A 19,847-nucleotide genomic window follows, 5' to 3' on the forward strand; every position below is an offset into this window, starting at 1 on the left:
GATTTATTTGTTTATTTTTTTTTTAACTCTGCCAATACACTGGGCTGGGCTGTTGCCAGGCAACACAAACATTTTCCTGCACACTAACATTAGCTTGCTAGCTGCTTTGCATAGGTCTACACAGTAGAGCTCTCCAACTTAGCTGTCCCAGTGGATCGATAAGACTGTAATCAGCTCAGACTTCTTAAGAGACTGAATGTCCATGTTTGATTTTTTGAGACACCATGGTGTTGACCAAACAAACTAACCAAGACCAGGCCCAATTCCAAATGGACTCTGGTGCGGTTCATTTGTGGTCTGAAAGCAAATGAACCAACCACAGAACTTTATGATAGCAGGTATGTTATTTTAGCTGATGTAAGAAGCTACACCTCTAATAAATCCATCTGTTGATCATGCAAACTGTTCAAGGAACAGTCTTTATTTATATGTTTAAGCCATGTATAGACTACATTTAAACATATCATTTTGTAGCCATAACACATATGCACATAAGCACAAGTATTTTCCCTAAGTAACAGGCCAAAAGCTGTTAAAACTGCTGTTCTTGTATCCTACTCTGTGCACTCAGCCAGATTAACAAGTGTGTGACAGCGATTCCACAGTAATAAGCCCTGAATCATTACTCTATAAGTCACCTCAGTTTCATCCTGTCTGTGGTCTGTACCTGTTATAATGTTAGTGTAAAGGTTATCAGAACACCTGTAAAGCAGAGTGATATATGTGATTAAACGTCTCAGTGTAGTAGTACTATCAGTATATCAGTACTCATGGAATGCCTCTTGTCCAATCAAATTACTTGGTTGAAATTAACTGTTGTATAATACTAAATAGCACTAGATGTTTAGATAGATCAAAAATGAGAGAAAAGAAGAAAGCACATAAGTCTATCATTTAAAAAAAAAGAAATGTAAAATGTAAATATCAACATCTTCAGACTTTCATGCCATAATTTATTTAGCAGCTCATCAAAGAGCACCGCAGACATTCATCCCTCCCTGTCTCAAGCTTTTACACACAGCATGTGTTTAATGTCAGCTTACACATCGTTTCTACATATAGAACAAGCATGTACTCTATCTTTATACTAGCTGTTATACGGCCTGTGTCAGAATGTATTACTCATGTTGTCCCACATCCTGAATGTATAAAGCAGTGGTTCATAAACTTATCCTGCCATGGCCTCCTTTAGAAACCAGAAGGTTCACCCATCCCCCACAGTTATTATCAATCATAACTGGGGAAGAAACTGTTAAAAAGGGAGAAGTTCCATTTTGGTTTCCTCTCCATAAATCATATCATATCCTTCTTTGTTTCATCATTCACTCTCCCCCCAGTTTGGAACCACTGGTATAAAGTAACATTACTAATGTGAGTTTTTAAAGGTGTGTTCCAATATTTTTACATGGGGCCACAAAGTGACAGATAAAAAGCATCAGTGAAAGAGGGCTAGAGAGACAGAGTGAGAGGGAACATACACATGTGAACATCTGTCCTTACCGTGGTCTCGTCCTCATGCAGCACCTGGTCGTACCCGCTGAGCGCCACGCAGAAAATGATGGCTGTGACGTCCTCAAAACAGTGGATCCACTTCTTCCTCTCCGACCTCTGTCCTCCCACATCAAACAGCCTGGTGGACACAGACACAGATGGGAATAAACACACACGCACACAGACTGAGGCTGGGTGATACAGCTGAAAAAATTATCAGGATAAAATGTTTAATTTCAGTCAGTATCAATTATTATTGATACAGTTTTTATGACCTATCTTTAATAAAGATCAGGAAAAAAAGATTGAATTTAACCACTTTATTTTGAATTTAATTGACTTATTTTTAATTTATTCACTTTTTTTATCAAGGCACACAACTTAACATTGTCATGCTGATTCTGCTGTTGTGTAACATCGATGGTGCAAATGAAGAACATGTCTTTTAATATTACCAGACCTATACTGGATTTTTGGGGCCAGTACTGATACTGAAAGGGCTGGGGCGATTTGGTGACACAATTTATGTAATCGCTTTTTGTCGCTATGAACTAGCAGCTTCTTCAGCTTTCTCAGTTGTGGTCAGTCTGCAGGTCCAGTCATAAACTGCGCACGTCTTTGGTTTCTGTTTGTCTTTTGGCTTATCATTCCAGCAGTGTCACATTACTTTCAGATGTGACAATCCTGGCTAACATCCCAGTCCATGAAGCTGTTCTCCTTCTTGCAATGATTTGATATTGTCAATTTAAGAGTTTATTATCCAACTTGTATACCCAGGTGTATGCTCTGTAAATTTCCTCTCCACACTTTTGTTTTCTCTTTCTGTGTTGGAAAAGCACAGTCAGTCTCTAAAAAGTATATAAGAGACACATGGGATCTCATAAAGTCTGGCAGTTTTCCTCTTATTGTGATTTTATCCTTTGGATGTGGTGCAGCAGTCAATTTGAACAGTGGTCCTAGATCGCGCTGTGAGACACGTCCACCAATGGCAGATTCGGAGACAAAGACAGCCTGCAATTTAGGTGGAAATACTCAAAATCTGACTGCTGCTATGACCCACAAAGCCGACCAATCAGAATCCACTGTCCATTTGGGCACATTTCAGATATTAACGCTGATTCTCCTGTCTCTGCATTTGTAAAGATTCTGGATTGATCAGACAATGTAACAGAGGAGCCCTGTGGTAGGTGTGTGAAAATATTCAGTGATTGACTGATACTGAACTGTACTTGATGTTTTATTTATTATTTAGTTTATTTTCATTTATTCTTTATTTTCTCAGTGTTCCCTTCTGTATTTGGTTGACAGTGTATTTGTTAAATTATTTAACATTGTTAAGTTAAATATATAATATTCTTTAAATAAGCTATTTGTTTAAGAAAACAGCCTTCTACATACCTTATCATTGTCATATCAATGCACAATCCACATAGAAAAGTTTAATTTGTATTCCAGCTCAAAAATTCACTATATCAGCCACCATATTGGTAACACACCAGCAACCAAGTACAAGAGTTTATCAAGAAAGAAACCATTCATAAAATATAGATTTGAGTCTAGATGAACTTTTCCATGTTTTAAGCTGTATTTTTGTGGCTTTTAGAATGCACTATAAAAAACACTACCAGAGAGCAGTGAATCCATGAACCCTGTCCTACATGTGGATTGGTATAATGGTAGGTAGGTTGATGGGTTACACCCAGTACAGGAACACTGTAGACTCCCACACACCGCCTGACTGCCAGTAATAGCAATTGAGCTGACAATATTTAGAGCTTCTCCACAAAACACACCCAGCACACCACCTACTCAACTACAAGAGACACAGCAAAAGCATCATTCAGCAGAACCAACATTTTCTGCATGTTTAAATTCAGTGTGTGTCTATGTATCTGAACACACAATAAATATGATGTGTGTCTGAGAAAGATTGAGGCAGACAGTGAAACAAAGTTGAAGCGTAATAGTGAGTCAATCCAGAAAAATAACTGGTCTCTACAGTTTATTAACCTCTGTGCTCTGTGTGCCTGTCAATATGTGTGTGGTTGTGTGTGTGTGTGTGTGTGTGTGTGTGTGTACAAAATAGGGTAATTATATTAAAGGTCTGAAAAAGACTCCTCCTCTTGTTTCTTTTTCTTTCCCTCTCACCATCCCAGCATGCCACTCTTCTTTGTCATCATTCCCACAGCTCTTCACTCTAATTGAATCAGGTCTCATTAAAAAGACAGACAATCATAAATATAGACACTTGTTGAAAGTATTTAATCTTATTAACTACAGACTGGAGTTCCTACTGCTTGCATGGATAGAGGAGCAGGCAGAGGGATGAGTAGAAGGCAGTGGTGGTGACACCTGAGGTTCTAATCACAAGTTACAAATGCCATGAGTTCATACTGACCTGAAGTGGAGGTTTTTGAAGGTAAAGTGTGTCTCAACAATGCCTGTGGTCTTCACTCGGGTCCTCAGGATGTCCTGCTCTGTGGGCTGGTAGTCTGCCGCACCAATCCGATCTAGGCTGTCTAGATAGCTGCACACAGACACACACAACAAAGACACAAACTGTCAATCAGCAGAAATCTACTTCCTACCTAACTTTACTACCTATAGCAGGCATGTTATGCTTGTCAAGCTTTGGATTTCTCTGCATGCTGAAGTGGTGTCTAAAGAGTTCGAAGAACCTTCTGTTAGAATGTTGAGTCTTCGCTAAGCCCCACCTTGCTACTGTTGCTGAACTTGTGAAAATTGGGAGTAATTGTTGAAACACAAGGTCTTTGATTCCACAGACAAGCCAACAAATGCAGCTTCTCATTTCTGGCTGAGGACCGTGGGTTTTGTTGGCTCAAATGATGACTCTCAATTCATAAGTGTAGCTGGCGAACGTAGACTAGTGCTAACTCCTTAAGTCAGCTTGAAAGTTCTTCTCCAGCAGATGTTTTAATGTTTCCATCTGACACAGTCAATTGCCCCACCCCTCAGCTTTCACCTTAGTGATGTGGTTCTTCTTATTTATTTATTTTACATTTTTGGCCTTTTATGCCTTTATTTGATAGGACAACTGAGGTTATGATGGGAAAGGGAGGAAGAGAGTGACAGGACAACATGCAGCAAAGGGCCACACAATGGAATCCAAACCACAGCTGCTGCAGAGGACTCAGTACATGGGTCACATGCTCTACCAACTGAGTTACCAAGGCACCCCAGTAATGTTGTTCTGTACCTGAGTACACTTACATCATCATCTATGCAATATTTGTTCATGTTGTTGCTATAGTGTAGAAAAGCGACCAATCATAAGATCCCAATAGCAGTCCACTTCCTTGTTTTGGTATGGTAGTTTTCACACATGGCATGGACTGAACCCAAGCACACATGAACTGTACTTGGATCAACAATTTATACCTGAGTATGGGTACACAGTGTTCACACTAATCAAACAAACTGGGGTCAAGTGTACTGGGATCTGGGTGTGTGTCCAAACTGTCCAAAACCAAGAACACAAGAACTTAAGTACAGAGAATTGGATTAACAGTGATTATATGCTTTAATGTTAGCTTTCTACCTACTCAGGCTGGGTATCATTTAAAAAATTATGATACCAGCACCAACAATACCCTTAAAGTGATACTGATACCAAGAGAATGTTTTTTTGCAGCTGTACACCCTGAAGTTTTTGTCATGTTTTATTAAGTGCTTTATCATGTTAGTTGTATTCAGTTTTTCCTGAAATAATCCTTCCACTTTTTATCCATTTATTTTCATCAGACATCATAGGCTTTTTTCTAGATACAAAAATGACTGAATATAGGTAGTGCTTGACTGAAGAAGTTTTGATACTACTTGGTACCGAGTGATTTCAATTGTTACCTCAAAGGTATACATCCAGGCCCACTATCTAGAGTATTACAAGACAAAGGAGCGTACCATTAACTCACTAATGTGTGGGGTTACAGGACATCACAATGACTGTGCAGAATTTCCCCACTGAGTGGAAGCTGGTCTCCAGCTCTTAAATTGGATTTGGGAAAGTTTACACTCCAGCAACCCCAGCCAATGTTGGTGATGCGTTTGCCAAAATTGATCAATTAGTCCTCATCCTAAAAGCCTTTTCAAGTTAAAACTGAAAACATACTTTTTGAAAACTGGAGCAAGTATGTAAGCCAAGCAGCTAAACAGGGTTATGTTAGACCAAAAAAGCAGTGAGATCTTAGCTCTTCCATTTTCCCTTTGCAAAATATACAGACTAACAAGCTCCACACTGCCATGCAAGAACAACAATTTTCTACATTCTGGTATCTTAAACACAGAACATGCCATTAAATGGCCCTGTGTGAAGAATTTAGTGGCATGTAGTGGTGGGTGTCTCACCCTGCTCTTCCAAGCATATAAGAGAACCTATGGTGACCACAAAATGTGTGAAAATGCAAAAGACTGTATCTACAAGCAGCCTTCTGGTCTTTTCTGGACTATTGTAGGAAGTATGAAGTTCAACATGGTGGCCTCAATGGAACAGGACCTGCTCCACAAAAACATGATTCTTAATTTCAGATAATACACTAATGATACATGATTATTATATTCCATCTCCACCATATTCTCCCAATAGACTCCCCTAAATCTTACACACTGGACCTTTAAGATTCAGTCTTTTAGCAGAATATCATGTCTGTAATTGTCAACTGGCCTTAGAGGGATCTTGTTTTAAAACAAAACTGCTAGAAAGCCAGCCAGAGACAGCATTTTCAACTAACTCTTCATTGCCTTAATGAGCCGTAATACTGGCTAATTAGCTTGCTAGCTATAGCTGATCAAATCTGGTAGTGACAGTTGTATTTTTAGCGGATGGGCTAGAATTGTCTCTTTTGTCTGAAATCAAGGAGACACTATTTCAATTGTGACTAAGAATTTTCAGTGGTAAATCTGCCGCTGTTATCATTATTATTATACATGAAAACAGAAAGCCTGACAGCTTAGCACAGCACGTCAGGACTACGGTGATGGGTCAGTTCTGACACTGGTCCCATGCTTTACATGTTGTCTCTTTCTTTGAAGTCTGACACAAATCCAGCAGTGTGTCTCTTCTTTCAGTCTTGTGTAGGCCTACGTAACTCAGAGGTTAGATAGTTTTCTGATCACACGCACACAGTAGAAGTATGATCACCTTAAATGGATAGAATAGAGTATGACACACACCCAGTGGATTACTGTCATTAATAATGATAGTAAACGTGCTGCTGTACTGACTGCAGTGGGGTGATTTTATACCTGCTGCCTCTATTGGAGCCTTACTTTTACAGTCCACCTCCAGTTGTCTTTTAAACAATATAAAATGTTCTGTAAGAAGTAATAAATTGTGTTTTTTTTTTTCAAAATAAGTTCAAATACCTCATTAAAATGGCTAACATAGCTCTATACCATGCCTTCATTTAGTATTCAAGTATTACACAAATAATCAAGCAAGTAAATTTTATGATCAGGTCCAAAGCAATAACACGCCTCCAGCACTTACTGATCTAGTTCCAAGACACAACATAAGACAGGAACGCATCGATCAGTCTCCCAGTACCAGCTGATAAAAATAGCTATGGTCTGAGATCATTTTTCATACATTCATCATACATGCACCAAACTCTGGAATGAGATCACCAGATTTTATTTAATAATATCTGCCAATTTCATTGAAGTCCACCCCTCTCTGAATGTCTGTGTTGCTGTTTATGTCTTTATGTTTTTGTTTCTTGGTGACTGTCTCTGTTTTGTGATGTGATTTTGTCTTTAATGCGTTGCAGAAGAGGAACCTGCTGTACACCAATTTTAACTGAGTCAAGCCTGTTTAATTGTGACTGATTTTACAATGCTACTTTTAAACTTTTCCAGTAAAATATGAGAGTGAGATGAAATTAAAAGGATTCATTAATATGTAAAAAGTCTCCATCCTCTCCACATACCCCATACTTCTCCTCTGTTTTGCTAGCTAATCACAGCAACTAGTTACATACAATAAAATGTATAGCACCAGCCCCTCGATTACTGGGATTGGTTCCTTAGGTTTATGATGTCATATACCCAGCCTGACTGAATCTGTTTTTGAGACTGCCTTTGCTAACTGCAGTTTCCCAGCAAGAAATGTTTAAACATGGTGTTAACTGCTTATTTTGCTCCCGATATGTCTTGTTACACATGAAAAACACCACATGGACATGTTAACAAGGTTACAAATGTGATTTTCACTTTTTTTTTATAAAATGTAATTACTTTAACTTCAGAGTGGTAACTTCAAGCTGTCCAAAATGTTTTTTTTTTTTTTTTTTTTTTTTTTGCAATTTTCCACCAGGCCAATGTTCATGATCTCCCATCAAAACATATACTTTACTCCCATGATTCATATACATTCATTTACTCAGGCTGTCAGCCCTAGTTAAATGCATATGGAAACTAAGTTACCACACTGAGTAGCCACTTGGTAAGAAGTGAGAAAGGGAAGTGAGTGGGTGTGATGACTCTGTTGAGTTATGTAATGGAATATCCCCTGGAAGTGGACCTTTATTTTTTAATGTAGAAGTATAAATCAAATAATCCTGAACAGGCCTGGCACAGTTCAGGGATCCATCTCACTGGGCCTTGCAGGGCAGCTCTCTGGATATACCCACATACAGTATTAATCCACCCTACCATCAAGCAAAGATGATGGGAGTGCCCTGACTTGATTACATATTCTCTTTGACCACAATGGCTCCTGAGAATCATATATTGCAATTGGCGGGCAGGTGTCCATTATATTCTTTTAATGCCATGTTCTTTTCCACTGCTGACTTACTATTATGTGAAGCACATGTTGGAGGGAATTATCCTTTACATATTACCTTCTGAAACACAGATTCACAGATTCTGAAACCAAATGTGCAGTGAGGTCTCGGCAATGCTAATTATTTTTCATAACAACCATTCAGACAATATTGATATCCTAAGCTAAAAGAGATGAGGCTGACAATCATACATAAAGACAGAAGAGCAGGAGTGATAAGCAGAACATAAACCACAGCAGGCATCACTTCTGTGTGATGGTGTAAACTTTTTATTTATAGATTGGCGAGAGTGTAGTTTCAGAGCTTTTAAATGGATGCTGAGAGAACGAGATAAAGGCTAGAGAGTTAGCAGATATTGGGCTGATGGTAACAAGAAGTGGTTGGCACAAGCACAAACGCGCACATGTACACGCACATGCACACACAGCACACTTGCACAGCTTCACTGATAAGAACTATTGATTTCACAGAAAGCAGTTATGGGTATGAGCTTGGTGTTTGGAGAGGATGTAGATAGGAAGAGGTGAAAGGGGGGAGACAGAGAGAACGTGAGAGGAAAAAAGGACTGTTTTTAGGCCACAGTAAGGCAAAGTAATCTGCTGGACCTTAGATACTCTGACTTAAAGGGACAGTTCACCCCAATATCTAAAATACATATTTTCCCCCTAACCTGTAGTGCTATTTATCCATCTAGATTTTTTAGATTTGAGTTGCAGAGTTTTGGAAATATCAGCTGTAGAGGTGTCTGCCTTTTCTCCAGTATAATGAAACTAGATGGCACTCTGCTTGTGGCGCTCAATGCACCAAACAAATACATCTGAAAAATTCAAAACCAGTGTCTCCTCCCAAAAATCATGACCAATTTACTCACAGACCTTGTTGTGAGCAGTTTAATGTAGGACTACCTAAGAATCTTCCAGAACTATACTTTCTTTTCTACTAAAAAGAAAGTAGTTCCTACACAAAACTGAAGTGTAAAAAGTTTCTGGTAGATTCTGAAGTAGAAGTAGAAAGAAAGTAGTCCCTATGTGAAACTGCTGGATGGATTATCTTGGGTAACTGGGTTGAAGTTTTCAAAAAAAAAAAAAAAAAAATGTTTTGACACTGTAAGCACCACAAGCTGAGTGCCATTTAGTCAATTATATTAGAGGCTAATATCTCAAAAATTCTGCAACTTACATCAAAACAGTGTACAGGCCAGAGGAAAAATATGAATTTTTGATTTTGGACTGGACTGCCCATTAATGATGTTCCTAACAATTTGGAGTTAAAACATTTTTCATTTTTGAAAAATTAAAAGAGCTGCTAAGATTTAAGACTTTATATACTGTTGATACTTCTGGACTGTACTAATAAAACCCACTCTGTAATTATGCAGTCATACTTTATTTTCCAACACTGCTGTTCTCCAACAGTGCCAACTGCGAAAGCATTTTTTGTTCTACGTTGTCATGTTTGTACAGAATGTACACAGAACTTAAATATAACAAAGATCTACAGTGTGTGTTAAAGTCAAAAGAATATTGCTTCAACAAACACATAAACCTGAAACGTCTGAGAAGAGCTGCAGACTCTCTCTATCGTCACTGCCTCCATCCTCCCACAGCAGTTGTCCTGCATTATTTACCGAATGCTGGTGTCTGTCTCTTTGTTTGGATAGTACTGAAACACAGCGTAAGTGTTTACGGAGGAATGAAGATAACAGAATGAAGATTAAACCAGCTGAGAGTCAGTAACCAGGCTGTGTTTGTTCCACTCCTTCCCAGATGATGACTGTTGTCTGAGTAAAAGATATGTTTTACCATTTTTAGCCAATTTAACTTTTATATTTGAGTGTGTCCAGGAACCTCTTCAGAAACTACTTGAAAACTGTCATTTTCAGATACACAGCATTTTCAGACTGAGGTCCAAAGTTTTGAGTTTACTTCCTAAACAGGAAGAGAAATTTAAGGAGAGAGAGACAGGGATGTCCCAGGCTGGACATGAGGAACACATCTGAAGCTTTTTTTTTTTTTTTTTGACCTACCATAGTGATCTCTGCCTTTGTAGAGTGTGGATGTGCCCCAGCTGTGTTGGGGGTAATATATTACTTTTTCCAGTAACGAGTACTGTAGGGGATTACAATTTCCATAACAAGTAACTGTGTGTTATTGTTGAGTTACTTTTTGACTTAGGTAGGCTATCTCATCATGACATGTCATGTCAGCTGCAAGGCAAGAAGCTGACTAAGGATAGCTGACTAAGGGAGACTAGGTGCAACTATGATTGTTTGGCTCCCTCAGAAAGAACACACAGTGATGGACGCTAGGTAGAAGTAGACTCAGTTGTTAGTGTTAACAGTTCACGGGATCAGCTGCTCAACTTTGGAGCGTCACAAGGATCCCAACCAAATACATAAGTAATATAGTAATATAATGAGTAATGTAACTAATTTCTTTTGATACTGAATAATAAGTAAAGTAATATTACTTTTAAAGGAGTAATAAGTAAAAAGTAATCTTTTACTTCCTGAGCAACTTGCCCAACACTGTTAATGCAGTTGGTTACACAGGGTTTGGAAGCATAGGCTATTTAACTGCTACTAAATTAATTAACTAGATTGTTTAATTGTTTAATTTGATTTGATGGTTTTATTTTAATGTGTAATGTGAAAACTAATGCTGTAGTATTTGAGATCAGTCTTGGTCTCAAGACGACTTTTTGAAAGGCTCATCTCATCTGGGTCTCTACTGCATTTTTATTCAGGTCTTGTCTCAGTCATAGAGGACTCGGAAGAATAAGCTGTGTGCTGTCTGCAAGATGCAAGATGTCAGACAAATCTTCTGTATTAAATTTGACTACATACACCAAAAAAGTTCTTCTGCTAAAATTCTATTATTATTAGACTGTAAATTCTGCAGCTAGCTAAGTTATGTTTTTGCTTGTGATAAATAAGGCTGAGATAGGCTGCATAAAGATATGTAGCTAATGTATACAAAGTTATGTTACATCAGTGTTAGCTAATGTGAGCGCCAGCATAAACACTACACACTGTGGTGACCCTTCTAGGCAGAAAAGAAAGAAATGTGACAGCATTCTTGCACTACGTTTCATTAGTCGTTCAACATGCCCTCATTCACCTCCCCTCTGCACTTGCCCTCAGGGGAATCCTGGATGCCACCATAACTGTCATTCCATTTGTCTGAAAAACTGTGAGTGAGTGAACTTGGGGAGACTGACCCTCAGAGGGCTGAGGGAGCCAGTCAACAACGATATTCACTCCAAACTGTATATCACCCACAATGCATTGCTGTCATGAATTTGGTGCAAAAAATACATATATATTCTAATAATCATGACACAGATCACAAACATTCATTTCTACATCGGAAAATTGATGCAGCTCATTACCAAGAACAGAAGACACTTTAGCCTCATTGAAATGAGACTGCAGGATATTTGTGATGATTCGTAAAAAGAAGTATAACACTAAGCTACAACTGGCGGTCGATCCATGACAGATTGGGCTCAAAGTGAACAAGTGTGTTTCATTAGAATACCCCACTCCTCCCCCGCCCTTTGCTTGCAAAGTGGCCTCCCTGCAACGTATGTTGATACGTCATACTGAGGGCTGAGAGGAAGTGAATTAAAGGAAGTGGAACTTCTAAATAAACACAGTGCTGGCCTTGTCTCGGGCTCAATACATTCTCATCTTGGTCTTGACTTGAAAACTAAAAGTAAAATGAAAACGGGTAGAAGTCGACGCTAAAGTGTCGATTCTGATGCCTCCGCCTGCAACAGTTTCATACAACTGTGACTTTTTGTTGTGTTCCCTACACCTGATTGAAACCACTGATTCATTATAAATCCTATTTGCAAGTGTCCTAGGAATTTAAGAATTATGGCTCTATTGATACAGTATACAGTTAATAAGGAAAGATTGCAAGGGAAGAGCTATTACCTTTATTACCTAATAGTATCCAACATAGTTATTCAAAAATATATCAAAGTCAAATATAAAAAAGCTTTAAAATTGACCAAGTTATTGGCATAAGTGTGTTTTTAGAGACAGGCCTGTCAGACGGCCATTTGGCGGCCATTTCGAAAGCGTTGGTCTCAAAAATTTAATCAGTTCATGTACCTGTTATAGAGTGTTAGCACACAAGATTTGGTGCATATCAGTCCACCCGTTCAAAAGTTATCGTGCAAACAAAAATCTGTGACGGAAGGACGGACGGACGGAAGGACGGATGCACGGACTCACAACCGGAGAACAGTATGCCTCCGGTCCCGCACCTTCGGCGGGCGGAGGCATAAAGAGAGAAAGACCTGTAAAACTACACTAAAGATGATCTGCGTGATTCCTATGTGGGCAGCAGCTTCAGCTCATATGAATGGATGCACTCTGCTGCGATCATCCTGCGGCAGATTTATTTTACTTGTATGTATTTTGGCCCTAAAATATTTCCTCTCTGATTTAGTGAGCCAGTCATAGTTTTACTGTACTGTCCGGGCATCATCTCAGACACAGGCACATGCTACTGACTAGGCATGCCACGATTCACTCAACTCACGATACAATTCGAATCACGATTCAGGGTTCACGATACAATTCGAATCATGAATTAATTTACAGGCAAATGACTGATTTTTTTTATTTTTATTATTTCTCTTACACAAATCCAGCCTTTTCCTTTTTAACAATACTGTAGTGTTTTCTCTTATGCTCTTTTCAATACAGTAGATTAGAACTAGCAGCAAATGACACAAAAAATTGTATCAGTTCTCTTCTTTTTTTTTTTACAATACTGTTTTTTTCTTATCCTCTTTATAAAAATGTTTCCACACCTCAGACTTGAAATTGCTTGCAATTTCAACCTCGCTTTCGAGTTCGACCCCCGCCATGACTCACACTTTTCTTTTCTCTTGCTCGCTCTCTGCTCGCTGGCTGCTGCACTGTTTGTTTGTAACCTGCATAGGCACGCTGCGCACCCCGACTTCCTGTTGTAGCTGGAGCGGCGCTAGCACATCACACGTAGCGCCGCATATAGTGACGTTGAACGAGAACGTAGTTTAACTCGAGTGCGCCCTCTGCTGGCCTGGAGGCCACATCGCGATTCATGGTTTAATTAAATCGATTCGAATCGTATTTTAAAAAATCGATTTAAATCGATTTTTTCAAAAATCGTGGCATACCTACTACTGACAGGTTCTCTCTGATACTCCAATAGCTGTGAAGAAATGATGACCACCTGAAAACAAAAACTAGTCGAATGCACTTAGACTACTGAGTAAGAAAGGCCAATGAAAGTTTCTCTTATTATTGTGACTTTGATGACCTTCACCACCACAGGAGGCTGAACCCTCTCTAAATAGAAGCTCCTCCTGTTCACTGTTCCCACCCTGCAGTCACTTTTCAGGAAAATACTTTTGACATGAACTTACATTAACATAAATGCTCACATTGTTTCATGTATAGAACTGCTGTCCCCTGAGGGTGTTTCACACACAGCAATGTACATTACATTAAATCATGCCTGGGCAGGCTAATGACTGCATGCACATGTAGCCTGGTTTATAGAAAGCATACAGTATGTGGACCACCACTGCATTAGTCCTTTTTCTCATCCTGATATTACTCTTCATGGTGCACTAAGTCGATTAACACCAGACCCCAGAGTATGCTTCTCTCATGCCCCTGGTGGTGTACAGTATTACAGATTATCACTGAAACAGTGTACGGCACAAAAGAGAGACAACCGCAGAGAATGTTGTGTGTGAGGTGATAATGACAAGGATGAGTGCGTTTGTGTGTCTCCAGCATGGAAAACTAGAGCGTTCTTCCGACAAGCTGTGATATTCAGCATCACTCTCATAACACTCTGTTAACACACACTCCAGCCCTCCCTCTGTCACACACACTTCTGTTTTCAGTAGCCTGCAGTATTGCTGCATGTAATGTGCAAAAAAGAGTCACAGCACTGACCATTAATTAACATCAACTCAGGCACTAGTGTTGATAAAACAGTGTCTTGATGCTAAAGAGGACCGTCTGTCTTTTGTTTTGGGTGGAAATGGGAGAATGTATCAGAGGAGGAAACTGAAATGAGACAGGAGCATCGAAAAGCCAACACAGACTGAGAGAGATGGCTCAATATGCAGGCGAGCAGGTGCCAAGTTATAGCACAGTCTTATTGATCCCTGGCTGTATTAACTCAAGTTCAATGACCTAACATTAGCCATTTACATTGGCATGTGGTCCACTATAATTAAAGCCATCAAGCAAGGGCCACAGGGGCATCCAGGTACTTAATAATATGGTAGATTCAAAATATAAAGGGCTGTTGACAACATACTGTGTCTGCAAGTGTATAGAGAGTATGATTTAAACAGTAAATATATTTTTGCATTTATTTGTCTACTTTGAATTTATTTGTCTACAATACCTTAAAAGGACAGTTCACCCAAATCAAAAACAGACATTATATATATATATATTTATTTTTTATTTTATTTATTTATTTTTTTTAACTTTTCAGATGTATCGTGTTGGTGCTGTGAGCACAACAAGCCAAATGCCATTTAGTCCAATTATACTGGGGTGAAGGCAGACATCTCTACAGCCGTTCTGTTTGATCTACTTCATCGAGCTGCCACCTAATAGTCATCTAAACTGTTAGTTGACTGAGTTTTTATTTATTCAGTAGTCTCAGAAAAAACTCTTAATATCATAAATGTGCAATGACTGGTCAACTAATGGCGATAAGTCTGCAAGGAAAATCTTTAATCGGAGGCAGCCCTACTGTTTAATGGCAGAAACACACTGCATGCTGAAGCATCACAAAGCATTGCAACACATCTGTTATGGAGCCAGTGGCTGCCTGGCTGAACACACCAGAGGTGCATTTCTCAGCACTGGTCAGCACATGACTCTGCTCCTCTGCTGTTTTCAAGTCACACATAGAGCTGATCTTTAATAATAACGCCATGAATTTAAAGCTTTGTATGTGGCTTGTCTGCTCTGCTGAGCCATCTCCCTCCCTCTCTGGAGACACAACTGATAAATACATGGACTCAGTACATAATTTACAAAAATTCAACCACAAACAGCACTGATACTATTTCTAATAAATATAGTAGATGGCAGATTGTTATGTTTCATCATGTGGAGGAAAAAATCATGAGAATTGAAATTCCAGGAGAACAGCAGAGGGGAGAGGAGAGGAATGAAAAGAGTTGGAAGTTGTGGGATACATATTTCATCATTTATCAGAATCAGATCATTTATATCACATATAATATATGATTTATATTGTTTCTAGGAGATTATCAGTGTGTTTTCATGCCAGATTTGCTGGCAAAAATCCAACAAACGCTGAAACTTTGCAGATTGCAAGCTGGCCACGAAGCTCCACATCATGTCACTCTCTGTGTGCTCAGCCCCATTGATTAACATGGATGATAAATGGAAGTGGGCAACGCTTTGCAGTGCTTCAGTGTGTTTCTGCCATACTATTCACACTCCAAAAACACCAAAACAATGTTATGGTCCAGTGTCCATCCAGCTACTTCATCTGGCATCTTAATGTCAATGCTTTGTCACTGTACTTAGATTTTTCAGGTATTCTTTAATTTTACTTGAGTATATATTTTTCTGATAACTTTTAACACAAATATCTGTACTTTCTACTCCTTACATTTTTGAAACAGGCTTTTTACTTCAGGTTTTATGCATTTCAAGGAAATTATTGATTTTGTGTTTTTTTTTTTGCATCATTGCGTGCTGCCTTCCAAACATCAAGACCAATTTCAACCTTATGGCTGGGACAATAACACACCAATTCCCAACAATCAATACATATCAAGCATGACAGACGTAACAAGATGAAAATTACATAACAGCATGAGAAAGATCCAACAATATGATTAACAGTGAAACAAGATGATGGTGTAACAAAAACAACAACACAAAAGACAAAAAAAGATGTAACAAGATGAAAAACACTGTAAAAGACAAAAAACAACATAAAATATGCAACAACAAAAAAGAAGCAACAAGATGACAAAAACATAAAAGATGGTTAATTTTCACTTATACACTTTGAGTACGTTTCAGAGCCTGTACCTTTTCCACTTTTACTTGAGTACTTCTGCTTTTACCAGTCTTTTTTTTTCTTTTTACACAAGTATCTGTACTTTTACATGAGTAAAGAATGTGTATGCTTTTGCCACCTCTGAGAGGATGTGAGTGTGTCACAAAGGCAGGGGATGTAAATCATAAACAGAGTGTGTGTGTGTATTGTGGTAAATAGGTCACTACATGCAGGGCATTTGCACAGAGAGAGAGACAGAAGTGGCTTCAGGCAGTACTTGCTCCTCTCAGAATAGAAATTTATGCTTTCTATGTAATACAAACACACACTACATGCATGTGTGATTACACACACACACACGCAAATGCTTCCTACTCGCACTGTAACCTTATTCACAGTAACACCTGACAACTCAAGAGCCTCAAAAACTGACTATAATATTGGCCACAGTCTTCTGCTATTAGGGGTTTTAAAGAAAGAGGCGTGCACACACGCACACACGCACACAAACACATACACACACACACACACACAATCACAGTCAAACTGAGTGTGGTCTGGTCATGTGATATGTGTCCTATCAGTTCATTGGTTGGGTAGCTTGTTCTTCTCCACAGGCCACAACATAATAGGAAGTGCGCATAAATCTTTAATGTGACATTTAACAGACACACAAACCGACACATGCATACAAACACACAAGCTTAGACTCACACACAGAGCGGATGTTGTCTGAGTTAATTGACCGCATGTAAATGTTGATAGGAAAATGTTTGCACTCCTTCCAAGATGTCTGCCAGGATGAGAAACAACAAAGTGCTGGAACTATCTTTTCTTGCTCTCTCATTATTTTTGATTTGTTGACTCATCCCTTTTCCTTGTCTTAGTCTCATTTGACGTCTGTATCATTCATATGTCGTAATGTGCTGTCTTTGTCTAAGCCTGCGTTTGAAATTCCCACCTTTAACTTTCCCTCTCTCATCTCTGTATACCTTCCCTCCTCTGTCTTTCTATGTTTTCTCCTGTTCTCTGCTCTCTTCTCTACTTCCTGCTATTTATTCTGTTTTATGTTGCCTCTACGTCTACAGAGCTTTTCTCTTTGACACTTATTTCAACTGGTAGATTCAAATCCGTAAGGTGCATTTGATCTCGTCTCTAGATGTAATTTCTTTCTCACTTTAGACAGCTCTAATGTTAGGGATTTATGTGTTTTTAACTATCGCCTAAATTTTAAGTGAGATATAATACATACAGTAATGAGACATCCTCTCACAGAAGTAAAGATTTTCTCTGTAAGGTCAATTATTATTATTTATTATGTCATTACAGTTTCGTCTTATTGTGCTTAGCAACATTATAACAACTTCTCAAAGACAGACAGCATTATAATATGTGTATATATTACACACCTCCTTGCTGTTCTGCAACCAGAGCATGCACAGTACTGACGAGAGCATGGAGCTGGTGCAATATTGATCTGTGTATGATCAACACGGTCCAGTTTTACAGTTTCATCTGAGGTTTGTGAGCCCTGTGTGTTACACTAGACACAAATACTCAGTGAGAATAACTCGATAAACATACGGTAGCCCAGCCCTAAAGCGCACCCTTTTTTACTTTTTTATCTATTTTACTCTAAATGGGACCATAATTTACAAAATGAGCATGATGCTGTATCGAAAGAGACTTGAAACTAGAGATTGGACCATAAACTCAATACAATCAGACTTCTTTTTGCAGCCAGTGCAGCTGCCTTTAGAAAGGGTGCGTTTATGAACACTTCTGCATGGTTTCACTTTTCAGACCCAGAAGCTACTTCCACTTCTTCTTCTACTGTCTACGATTGCACCAGACATAACGTAACAGGAAGCAGAAGTATTCTTGCGATGGTTTCTCACTCATTCCGAATGCTGGTTAAACTTTTGACCTGATCAATGGGCCTTGTGCATTAATGTTTTCTTATTTTTCCCTTATATTTGTTCTTAAACAGTGTAGTAAGAGGAAAATCTTATGTGGGAGTCATGAAACACGTGCCGACAAGCCAGTGTGACCTTATCCACCTATACGTTTGTTGATGAATCAAGTTTGATCTTAAATACTTGCCAGGAAGTTTGCAATTAGCACACAGAAATGCCATAATAAATCCATATAAGAGCAGCATATTTAAATGCTGTGTGGACAAAAACAGCCACAAAACAACAAGCAACTGACATTTGACAGATGACACTAACTCAGAAAAAAAGAATAAAAGAAATGGAAAGGAAATGCCACCAATGGACAGCAAAAGAAAGAAAGAGAAAGAGCACATTTGAGCATCATTGGAGGGGTTTTTCTGCTAGGGTGCAGAAGCTGCAGCAGGTTGTGTGCTCCCCCACCCCTCACCCCTCCAACAGGTGGGCCACTGCATTCAAAATTCTGTGCATCACATATTATTTGGATGTTTATTGAATGGACTTTTACTGGTTGAGGAAGGACATGGTGGATGCGGAGAGGGTGTCTTGATGTGCACATGACTACAGTGGATGTATCTGTGTCTGCTGAGCAGTGGTTTGTTAACTAGATGAACTGTGATGTTAATTGGAGCAGTTTGGGGAGCACACAGCACCCCTGTGATGTCCACAGCTGTCTGTGTATGCATCTGTTTGGGAGTAATCCAGCTTAAATACTGGTTAAACAAGGGACGGGGGGACATGTCAAACCTACCACCAAACTCTGCCTGGAAGGCCAGGAAACTGAGTACTTGCAGATGAGGTGGATTAGATCGCTTTGTTTCTGATTCAAGTTGAAGCTGTAGAACGACATGCAGGTTTTGAAGCATCTGTCTCAGACACCTAGTCATCTTTAAAACTTAAAATGATTAAATAAATATCAGTGTAACATTTTTTAAGTGTTTTCATGAAGTAAATTGCTTTTTTCTTCATCATATAAATCAAATCCTTATTAATACTTCACAACTCAAACTGCAGGTTGGTTTTTGATGCACTGACTTATGAGCTGACTGGGGAACTTTTTAATTTTGCTCTTACCTAAGAACAAATGGGAAGTACGAAAGTATTGGTGAATGCCAAAAAATAGGATATAGGATTGATATAGGATTTTATCAAAACACTTGCAACCCAGTCAGAAACAGCTGCGAATTGTGTAGTCTTTACTCTTACTGACAGTCTGCTGCCTCTAATATCAGCATATTTTAAAATCTTAAAAATAACATTACCAAGTAACAATGCCAACCAGGTAACTCACCCAGGTAAAATAGCAGAAATCAAAAGGCAGGCAAGCTTTTTTGTGACTTTTTCTGGATAGATTATTACACAATGACTCCCTAACATTTCCCATTAAATACCATGTAGCTTGTTGTCACATGACTTCAAGTATTGGTTTGGCACAGCTAAGAATGATTTTCAATATGACCTCATGTTCACTACATCTGTGGTTAAAGCCTATTAGAACAAGTGGTGAACGTACAGTGGATGTAGTGCAC

The 19,847-nt window shown here is 38.9% G+C and overlaps 1 protein-coding gene across 2 annotated transcripts in view; it reads right to left on the reverse strand.

Annotated features, from left to right (window-relative positions):
* gnao1a (guanine nucleotide binding protein (G protein), alpha activating activity polypeptide O, a) overlaps window positions 1-19,847 on the reverse strand; it is a 142,963-nt gene that overhangs the window by 26,266 nt on the left and 96,850 nt on the right. For both annotated transcript variants that reach the window (XM_084733568.1, XM_084733569.1), the window contains exons 5-6: window positions 3,890-4,018; window positions 1,501-1,630 (exon numbers count right to left, since the gene is read on the reverse strand). In XM_084733568.1, coding sequence (XP_084589694.1) covers window positions 1,501-1,630; window positions 3,890-4,018 — 259 coding nt within the window. The remainder of the gene's footprint in view (window positions 1-1,500; window positions 1,631-3,889; window positions 4,019-19,847) is intronic.

Source organism: Lutjanus erythropterus, chromosome 13 (genome assembly GCF_056507025.1).
Source record: "Lutjanus erythropterus isolate fLutEry1 chromosome 13, fLutEry1.hap2, whole genome shotgun sequence".
Lineage (NCBI taxonomy): Eukaryota > Metazoa > Chordata > Actinopteri > Lutjaniformes > Lutjanidae > Lutjanus > Lutjanus erythropterus.